The sequence below is a fragment of the Dermochelys coriacea genome, chromosome 7 (genome assembly GCF_009764565.3).
Source record: "Dermochelys coriacea isolate rDerCor1 chromosome 7, rDerCor1.pri.v4, whole genome shotgun sequence".
In the NCBI taxonomy this organism is placed as follows: Eukaryota; Metazoa; Chordata; order Testudines; family Dermochelyidae; genus Dermochelys; species Dermochelys coriacea.
In genome coordinates, this window is record NC_050074.1 from 57,417,867 (window position 1) to 57,428,776 (window position 10,910).

Below are 10,910 nucleotides of genomic sequence, written 5' to 3' on the forward strand. Positions count from 1 at the left end.
ACTTTAACCAAAAACGGCTCAGCAAGTCATCTATCTCCAGCACCCAGACACCCAGCTCCCAATGGGATCCAAACCCCAAATAAATCCGTTTACTCTGCATAAAGCTTATACTGGATAAACTCATAAATTGTCCACCCACTATAATACTGATAGACAGATATGCACAGCTGTTTTGTGCATCTTCAGTCTTTCCAGAAAAAATCTTCTGAACGCCCCAACATTTTTAAATATCCCCCGGGGAGGCCCAGGCATGTAATCCATGAGAGTTGGGAAAAAATTGTACAGCTATAAAGGCTGAAAGAAAAACACAGGTTGGTTTATATGAACACAACAGATAATCATAGTGTTCACTCAAATGACTCAACTACAGCAGTACAATACAATACTTCTGAGGCACCTTCTTATCAAAATGGAGTCAACAGAACATTGCAAACTCCACTAAGTCAGACTATCGAACATATACAAATTCATCACAAAAATCCCAGTGACATTCAGTTATATCAACTAAGATACACGCCATTTTTTCCAACATAAAACACATCCTTTTCTTGAAAAAACAAACAAATCCCCAAACTTAGCTCTAACTACAGATTTTCTTAGGCAGTAATAAACCATTATAGATTTTAAAAGGACAATACACCGTAGACTTCCTGAGGTAGCAGTTAAAGGGCCAAATTATCTGCTGGTGTAACTCTATTTCTTTTGACTGAACTATGCTAGCAGAAAGTTTGCCCCTTCATTGTGCATTTTGTGAGGTTTTCAGGAATGGGGTGAGTGTGTGGTGGCTGGCTGTGAACTGGAAGTGAAAGGAAGTTTGCTTTGGAGGTGAGGAATGTGATCACATTCACCTATCACGTTGCAAAAGTCCTAGGGAATGTTTTGATGTTGATGTCGATATCAGTGTTTTTATTGGTGATTTCCTTGATTTTTTTACTAATTGTGTAGATAGAGAATGTCCTGGAGCAAACTTAATTCTGACCTAACCAAGTGTTTGGTGTGGGAATTTAAACAATACATAGAAACAAGTTTGAGGGTGGGTTTGATAGCAGCAGCAGCTTAACAAGGAGAAGGAGACCATTATGGGAATCTGAAATAACACTTGTTTAGGGAAAATTAATAGTTAAAGAAATCTCTATCCCTCTCCTAGTATAAAGGAGAAGAATAGAATAAACACCTGAACATACCGCTTCCAGGGAGAGCACTGGAGCTTGCCATTTTCCTCTATAAGATTTATTAAAGTCACAAACTTCTTATCTTCATAGTCAAACCGGTCCCCAAAGATGATGGAGCAGATGACGTTGGAGACAGCGAGGGTGAGGAAGAGGGTGGGGTCAAACGGCTGCCCTGGAGCAAAACAAAACTCAGAAAGTCAGTTTTAATTCAGAATCTTCGCCCTCATCATCAGAGTCACTGACAGCACAGGGATGTTGTGGATTTCCCACCCAAGGGCAAGGTGGGGCTCATTGTAATATTCCCTGAGGAGGGTGAGTTAGGGCTGCCCCAATCCCCCCTCTTACCTCTCACATGCTAAATTAAACACTTGACACTTTTTTTTTCTTGGCAATCAGTTTTCACTGTCTGCTCTGCTGCACTCTGCCTGGCAAACTCTGGTCTGACCAGGGGCCATCAGTGCCTCTCTGAGTGACACCTGCCTGTCTGACTTGGGGCCCATTTAACAGAAAGAATCTCAACTCTTTCACAACAGGATCCTGCTCAGAGGGCTCTGCCTGAGTCATCGCTTGTGTTTTTTAGCATCATTACCATTTAGCAACATTGTAAAGTCAGTCTTACTATATCGTGCTGAAACTTAGACATACTGAAACCTCATTATCTATACTCCAAGTTCTCATAAACAGCTGCCTTTAGACAAATTCTCAATATCAGATGGGTTAAAAAAAATCACAAATGAAGAACTCGGGAGGAAGATGAAACAAAAACTGATGGGAGAGGAATGAAACTGGAGATGACTACAACATATATGGACAAAAGACCTGAATAACATCATAAGACAGGCATTGGACTGGAACCCCCATGTCAAGAGGCAACCGGTAGACCATGAGCAAGTTGAAAATGCATAATTGTTAGTTATCAAATTGACACTGGAAGACACTAAGACTGCAGTAGGAGACTGGAAAAGATGGAAGGCCCTGGGGAAGGCCCTATGTTCTGCAAGGAATGAAGAGGAATACAATAAGAGAGAATGAGTGTCCGTTATGAAGCACTGTAAATGTACACAGTGATTTCAAACATTCCAATGGAGCCCATCACTATCGAAGGTAGGTGCCAAATGTGTATCAGCATCTAGCCGAGAGAAAATGAGAAGAAGCAAACTGTAGGCCTGGGTGTCTTCTTAACCCAGCACGCTGGAACTAACCCGCTCTAATATGGCTCACTGTGTTAGGGTCTACAAACTCTAGACAAACATTTTGACTCCTCAATTTCCAACAGACATGAAACAATCCCCACCATGTGTGTTTCTGAGTCCTTCCACTACAAAACGGATTTCTTCCTGGATACGCTCCTCAATGCTTTTCTTCCCCATCCCAAAATTTCTCATGTTAGTGAGGGCAAATCGGCGGAGCTGCTTCCATCGTTCCCCTCTGCTGAAAACAATACCTGGAAACAGGAAGAGAACAGAAATGAAAGGAGGGAGGACCAGACTCAGTTTGCCCATTTGAAAAGTACCCAAACATTGGTGAGTCAAAGGTTCAGTTTCAACTTAACTGATATTGTGTCTGTGTTCTACTAGGGAGATGACATTACAGCTACATTGCAAATACTGATTGAAGTATTGCTATTGCCATGTTGGACCCAGATATCAGAGAGACAGGGTAGGTCAGGTAATATCTTCTATTGGAGCAACCTGTGTTGATGGAAGGATAAGCTTTTGAGCTGCACAGAACTCTTCCTCAGGTCTGCAGCAGGTAATTAGAGGGTCCAAGCTAAAAACAAGGTGGGACAGATTGCAAAAGAGTTTCACACTTTACAGAGACACTGTTTTTTTTGGCCCATTGCAAATATTTATAAGACACCCTGCTGACTACTAACCCTCCATCATCCCACCACTGTAGAGGTGTTAATTGTCCATTTCATGTTTATAGGGCACTTCATTTTCAGTGATTTCCCACAATGTGCCCAAATTACAAGCCTTTGAAAAAAATCACATTTCACACATGCTCAATAGAGACTGCTTAGAGTTTAGCAGCTAAAATCGCCAAAGGTTCTGTCCTCCCGAGGTGTGAACCAGCACCTCACAGATCCTGGTGCCTGTCCACGTGTGAGATGAAAACCCACTACTACTATCAGTTACTCCATTAACTCAGTGCCTATGCAACTACACAGATATCTCTTAATTTTAGCATTCCCTAACTTCTGAGTGCTTGACTTTACAACCTTAAAATGTTGCTTTCAAGTAACTACACTGAAGGTTGTTTTCACAGTCACTGAGATTCTAATATAACTATAGTTCACTTAATGCATAAATCAGATAAAAGACTTCCTGAAAAGGACATCTTGGTTCCATATTTATTACTCCCTCACTACTAAAGAACCTTAAAAACTGAGGGTCCCAAATAAAATAATAAAAATAATCCTTCTCCACCCAAGGGATCTGCCTAGTTAGTGAGGACAGGTGAGGAAGGGGATAGGAATTTGTGGTTTGTTCTGACTCTCTTTGCCTCTCCAGCCCTGCTCTTCTGGCTGTATTCTGTGCCTTGTAGGGTAGGTTGGCCTGACCATTTTATCTGATAAACCTTTAATGAGATACTAGGAACCATTCATGTCAGTGAACCAGTGATGCAGTGGGGATTGAGTTCTTTCCTGGAACTAACAGTATTTATCCAATTTTTACTACCATATTAATGAAACTTATGAAAGGAGACTTAAGAAGCTTGGCTTGTTTAGCCTAACTAAAAGAAGGTTGAGGGGAGATATGATTGCTCTCTATAAATATATCAGAGGGATAAATACAGGAGAGGGAGAGGAATTATTTCAGCTCAGCACCAATGTGGACACAAGAACAAATGGGTATAAACTGGCCACCAGGAAGTTAGACTTGAAATTAGACGAAGGTTTCTAACCATCAGAGGAGTGAAGTTTTGGAATAGCCTTCCAAGGGAAGCAGTGGGGGCAAAAGATCTATCTGGTTTTAAGATTCTACTCGATAAGTTTATGGAGGAGATGGTATGATGGGATAATGGGATTTTGGTAAGTAATTGATCTTTAAATATTCAGGGTAAATAGGACTAATCCCCTGAGATGGGATATTAGATGGATGGGATCTGAGTTACTACAGAAAATTCTTTCCTAGGTATCTGGCTGGTGAGTCTTGCTCATATGCTCAGGGTTTCGCTGATCTCCATATTTGGGGTCGGGAAGGAATTTTCCTCCAGGGCAGATTGGAGAGGCCCTGGAAGTTTTTCGCCTTCCTCTGTAGCATGGGTGACTTGAGGGAGGCTTCTCTGCTCCTTGAAGTCTTTAAACCATGATTTAAGGACTTCAATAGCTCAGACACAGGTGAGGTTTTTTGTAGGAGTGGGTGGGTGAGATTCTATGGCCTGCGCTGTGCAGGAGGTCGGACTAGATGATCAGAATGGTCCCTTCTGACCTTAGTATCTATGAATCTATAAACTCCAGCTGTTTCCCTTATCTCTTCTCATTTGCATTCTCCCCATACAGAAAACATCAGCTCAATATGCTGACGTTACTTGAAATGTACCTGTTTCTTTGGCATGTTTTTCAAATAATGGCATACTTCCTCTTCCACTGAACTCCTCCCCGAGACTGATCAGAGCTTCCTTCAGAATCTCATGTCCACACAGCACCACAACCTGTTCTGAACCTAAGTATATTGTGAAAATCGAGCCATACTTTTCACTGAGCTGTAAACATTTAGCACAAAGACCAATAAGTTTTAACTTAGGTCCACTTATATAAGAATGTGAGTTTGGTTAACCTTTAAAAAATATTGTGACCCTCCCTTCTCCCTTACACTGAATCTGTACAACTCTTGATTTCAAACTGAAACATTAAGACCCTGAGATGCATGACATGACGTGACCTGGAAGTCAGTGGAAATATTCCCATTTATTTCAGTGGGATTTGGATCAGGTTCTGTGAGAAATTATTGAAACAGGATGTGAAGGGACAGTGCAGCTTAAAAGAAAACCAGTGATTTCAAACTTTGGAAATGCAGAGCTAACATCGAGTCATAGTTTTAAGGCAGAAGATTCTAGATCCTCAAGTCTGACATCCTGTCTAGAACAGGCCATTCACCCAGTTAACCATGTATTGAGCCCAATAACTTGTTTGACAACCAAATCTTCCAGAAAGGCACCAAATCTCAATGCAAAGACCTCAAGAGACGGACAATTCACCACTTGGTAGTCTGGTCCAGTGGTTAATCGCCCTCACTGTTAAAAACATACCTCATTCTGATTTGGGTTTGTCTGGCTTCCACTCCCAGCCACTGGTTCTTGTTCTGCCCTTCTCTTCTACATTAAACAGCCTTTTAATAGCCGCTATTTTCTCCCCTTGAAGGTACAGCAGAACCCTGTTTATCTGATCTAATAGGGACTGGGGCCAGATCAGATAATCAAAAATTCAGATAATCCAGAGAATGGGACAGTGCACGGCTGCAGTTCCATCTAGTAGCCACAGGATAAAGCACCCACCGGTGTGGGCTAGTTTTTCGGTTAATATGGAGAGCCGGATAATGGAGGGTCAGATAAACAGGGTTCTACTGTACTTATTGCTTGTAATCTAATCTACTCTCAGCCTTCATTTTGAGACATTAAACAGAATGAGCTGTTTAAAGCTCTCACTGTAAGGCATTTTCTTCAGCCATTGAATCATTTTTGTGACTCTTCTTCAATTGTTCAAAAGGTGGTGACCAGACCTGTAAACAGTATTCCAGTGCTAATCTCACCAATGCCTTACACAGAGGCAAAATCATACCCCTACTCCTATTCACTGCTTCCCTGTTTATACACTGGAGGACCACACAAGGCCTTTATGTCACAGTGTCCTATTGGGAGCTTGTGTTCAGTGGTTTGTTCACTGTGACTCCTAAATGCTTTTCATAAGAACTGCTTTCCAGCATACTGTCTCCCTCTCTGTAGCTAACATCACCCAAACAATCTTAACTCTGTCCCTCCATTTCTTTCAGGACTGACCTTTTGTTATCTCAAGACCAGACTAACAATGTGCCAAGAGAAGCAAGGGCTGACACTCATCTTAATTATCAGAGGAATAGCTATGTTAATCTGGATCTGTAAAAGCGGCAAAGAGTTCTGTGGCACCTTATAGCTTAACAGACGTATTGGAGCATGAGCTTTCGTGAGTGAATACGCACTTCGTCGGATACATGCATCTGACGAAGTGGGTATTCACCCACGAAAGCTCATGCTCCAATATGTCTGTTAGGCTATAAGGTGCCCCAGGACTCTTTGCCGCTCATCTTAATGGCATTTCTGTATGTGTGTCTGTCTGTCTGTAACATGCTAGTTCTTAAACACTGCATCCCGTAGATTCCAACAGTTCAGGGAATGTTCTAGGCCTCAGTGACCAGAAGTCTATTGATTTTGGTGAAAACTGGAAAAAACAAAAGGGTTAAACTGTGGACACACAAACCGTTGGGCATCTGGTTGGCAAAGCCAACAGTTTCAGCCACCTCTGTAACTGTCCACAGAGTAAAGTACCAGTGAACAGCAGCTATTAAAACCTCCCAGCATAACATCCCTCATCTCAGTTCTGCCGATGTTTCCAACGCAGATTTCAGATGCTGGCACCCTGAAAGACAAAGAATGAACAAAGAGAAGGAGAAAGAAAAAACAAAAATGGTGGAAGGGGAATGGGAAGGCCTCGGGGGAAGGGGGCAATAGGGGTCCACACAGAGACCCTGGCATGGGAGCCAGGATGGGGGACAATGGTTTGGGTAAATGGGGGCACAGAGAGCCCCAGCCATGGTTGGGGGGAAGAACTGGGGACCCTGGATGGGGGGGAGAGTGCTACAAGGAAAACTGGGGAGGGAGGAGACTGAAGGGGGCACATAAAGTCCCTGGCTTGGGGAGAAACTGAAAGACCATGGTGGGGGGATTGGGCAATGGGGGGTACAAAGAGCCACTTGCACAAGGGAGAGATGGGAGTATTTAGGGAGTACCTGAAATAGAGGGGGAAGGAAGAATGGCACACAGGGAGTTGGGAGTATCGAAGAATTCAAGGAGCCCTTGATGAGTGCTGTACACTCAGCCTATAGAAGGCAACCCTATAGTGTAGTGGGGTTACACCTTGAAATTTTCCAGAGTCTGAAACTGGTGTCAAATGCACTAGCCTGATAAGTGGGAGGACCTTGATGCTGAGACCATATTGCACTAGTGCTCCAGGACTAGACCAGTTGTAGAATCTTACTGATGAGCAGACTGGTGTCAGGATAAACCCTTTATTATGAACAGAACTAGGTACAGAAATGAGGTAGTGGGATTTCCCACTGTCCTGCGTAGCTGCATCCTGTCCTGCCCTGGGCTGCTCTGTTTCTGGCCCAGCAGGAGATGACACAGGAAAGCAAAGACTGTAGATAGAGGGTAAAGAAAGTGTGGCACATGTACACTTCCTGGAGGAATTACTCTACAGCACGGCAGCTACCTGTGCATGAGCTTCCAGGTGGAATTCAAGGGACTGGTTTTGGCCTTTAAAGGCCTAGATGATCTGAGCCATGGTGACCAAGAGTCCTGCCTCCCTCCCTGACCATTCACTTGCAGCTTAGATCAATGGAGGCGCTCAGCCTGAAGTGCCCTTGCTACAAACAGGATGGCAGTGCTGACAAGGGCTTTCTCTGTGCAGTTTTTATTGTCCCAAATGAAGGGTCTTCCATCACTTAGGAGGGGTTTTCATCATTTTGGAGTTATACAAATGAATGGGGAACTAGGATGGTGCTAGTGATGCCAGGGTGTGCTGCTGAGAGGTTAAGAAAAATTCTCCCTCCTCCTTGTAACAACCTTTCATGTACTTGAAAACTGTTATCATGCCCCCACTCGGTCTCTTCTTTTCCAGACTAAACAAACACAATTTTTTCAGTCTTCCCTCATAGGTCATGTTTTCTACACCTTTAATCATTTTTGTCGCTCTTCTCTGGATTCTCTCAATTTGTCCACATCCTTCCTGAAATGTGGCACTCAGAAGTGGACACAATACTCCAGTTGAGGCCTAATCAGCGCAGAGTAGAGCAGAAGGATTATTACTTGTGTCTTGCTTACAACACTCCTGCTAATACATCCTAGAATGATGTTTGCTTGTTTTGCAACAGCGTTACACTGTTTAGCCTATGGTCCACTATGACATATTTAGTTTGAGGTCCACTATGATCTCCCGATCTCTTTATGCAGTACTCTTTGCCAGGCAGTCATTTCCCATTTTGTATGTGTGCAACTGATTGTTCCTTCCTAAGGGGAGTACTTTGCATTCATCCTTACTGAATTTCATCCTATTTACTTCAGACCATTTCTCCAGTTTGTCCAGATCATTTTGAATTTTAATCCTATCCTCCAAAGCACTTGTAACCCCTCCCAGCTTGGTATTGTCTGCAAACTTTATAAGTATACTCTCTATGCCAGTGGTGGGCAACCTGCGGCCCATCAGGGTAATCCCTGTAGCCTGCCTCTTCCTGCAGCTCCCATGGGCTGGGAACGGCGAATCACAGCAACTGGGAGCTATGGGGGGCCATGCCTGAGGACCGTCAATGTCAGCAAAATGTCTCACAGCCCTCAATCAGATTACCCTGATGGGCCAAATGTGGCCCCTGGGCTGCAGGTTGCCCACCACTGCTCTATGCCATTATCTAAATCATTAATGAAGATATTGAACAGAACCAGACCCAGAACTGATCCCTGCGGGCCCCCACTCGTTATGTCCTTCCAGCATGACTGTGAACCACTGATAACTACTCTCTGGGAACGGTTTTCCAACCAGTTTTACACCCACCTTATAGTAGCTCCATCTAGTTTGCATTTCCCTAGTTTGTTTATGAGATAGTCATGCAAGACAGTATCAAAAGCTTTACTAAAGTCAAGATATACCACATCTACTGCTTCCCCCCCATCCACAAGACTTGTTCCTCACTGAGTATCTCCAACCACTACCTATATTTTGGATTCTTTTCCCCTAGGTGTGTTAGTTTGTAACTGTCCTCAAATGAAGAGGGAACTAGCCACTTAGGGGTAGAGCTCAGGACAGAACCCCCATTTCTGGTGTGGCCCATCCCTGAGCTCTGGCTTAATCTTTCTCCCTCCTGCTTGCTATCACCAATATCTGGTGTGGCTTCTCCCCTCTCTTGATGTGGGTCAGTTGCTGGGTCCTTTGCTGCTGCCACTGCCTGTTGCCTCCTCTCAAGTGACTTTGCACTGTGCCAGGGTGGTGTCCCTTGACAAGCTCAGCGACCGCACTAACCGCTGGCAAGGCACGTAATGGCCAGTACCCGAGGGACAATAAGGTGAATAGCACAAACCCCAGTGGTGGGATGACACACCCGGAATAGCAACGAACAGAGCGGGGAATTACTGGGAACAGGAAAATAGGATCTGGGAAAGGCCATGGTTCAGGTTAACTGAAAAGTAATAAACATTTATAAATAAGTCCCACCCCCTTGCACTCACAAACTCCTCCAATCCCACCTCCCTCCCTGACATTTTCCCCAGGCGGATGGCATGGCTGGGGTGGCATGTCCCGAGATGGCGTGGTGCAGCACTGTGGCACTGGCCAGCTTAAACAAAAGTTAGAGCTCCGCAAATCCGCTGATATCCATGGATATCCATGGATCATTTTTGTGAATAGCAGATTGGATGTAGATACAGCCATGCAAGGCTCTACTTACCAGCAGCGCCTGGCTCGGGCAGCTCAGGGGGCGGGGGTATGATTGCCAGGCATTCAGTTTTCAACTGGAATGCCTGGTCAAAAAGGGACCCCTCTGCCCCACTGTGAAGCAACACACACTGCTGCTGCCATCACTCGCGAATCCCAGAGAGCAGCATGTGATGTGACGCCCTTTCCCCACAGACTCTGCTCCCGTGCTGCCCCTTCTCCTTGAGGCCCCACCCTCACCTCACCTCCTCCCTGCAAGATCCCACTCCCCCAACTCACATAAAAGATGTATAGATACACATAAAAGATGCCTACCAGATTGCAGATCGGATGCACATTGATTCTAATGGATGTGAATCGGATGCGAGTCCACATTTTTGTATCCGCACTGGGCTCTAACTATAGTTTCAACCAGTTTGCCCAGTTCTGAATTCAGGCTTACTGGCCTGTAATTGCCAGAGTCACCTCTAGAGCCCTTTTTAAAAATTGGCATCACATTAGCTATCCTCCAGTCATTTGGTATAGAAGCTGATTTAAATAATAGGCTACAAACCACACTTAGTAGTTATGCAATTTCACATTTGAGTTTCTTCAGAACTCTTGGGTGAATGCAGTCTGGGCCTGGTGACATATTGCTGTTTAATTTATCAATTTGTTCCAAAACCTCCTCTAATGACACCCCAATCTGAGACAGTTCCTCAGATCTGTCACCTAAAAAAAATGGCTCAAGTTTGGGAATCTCCCTCACATCTTCGGCCTTGAAGAATTAATTTAATTTCTCCGCAATGGCCTTATCATCCCTGAGTGCTCCTTTAGCATCTCGATCGTCCAGTGGCCCCACTGGTTGTTTAGCAGGCTGCCTGCTTCTGATGGACTTAAAAACATTCTTGCTACTACTTTTTGAGACTTTGGCTAGCTGTTCTTCAAGTTCTATTTTGGCCTTCCTAATTATAACCCTGGTAAAGATTGATAAATCGGGCTCAAATTCTGCTCACAAACGAGGTATTGGGGAAAAGCAGTGGATGCCAATGGGATGGATAAAATAGTCTCCAATGCAA

At 44.1% G+C, this 10,910-nt stretch overlaps 1 protein-coding gene across 1 annotated transcript; it reads right to left on the reverse strand.

Annotated features, from left to right (window-relative positions):
* Positions 1-1,132: 1,132 nt before the first annotated feature.
* On the reverse strand, positions 1,133-6,370 carry LOC119858992 (cytochrome P450 2H2-like). The gene is made up of 4 exons (XM_038410600.2): positions 6,353-6,370; positions 4,718-4,880; positions 2,467-2,616; positions 1,133-1,344 (listed from the first exon to the last, which is right to left on the reverse strand). The coding sequence occupies exons 1-4, from the start codon at positions 6,368-6,370 to the stop codon at positions 1,133-1,135; spliced, it is 543 nt and encodes a 180-aa protein (XP_038266528.2).
* Between the last annotated feature and the right edge of the window lie 4,540 nt (positions 6,371-10,910).

Coding starts and splice junctions, on each gene's coding strand:
- LOC119858992 (XM_038410600.2), bottom strand. Junction 2,617..4,717: donor AAAACATGCCAAAGAAACAG/GTACATTTCAAG, acceptor TCCTGTTTCCAG/GTATTGTTTTCAGCAGAGGG. Junction 1,345..2,466: donor AGGACTCAGAAACACACATG/GTGGGGATTGTT, acceptor GTTTTGCTCCAG/GGCAGCCGTTTGACCCCACC.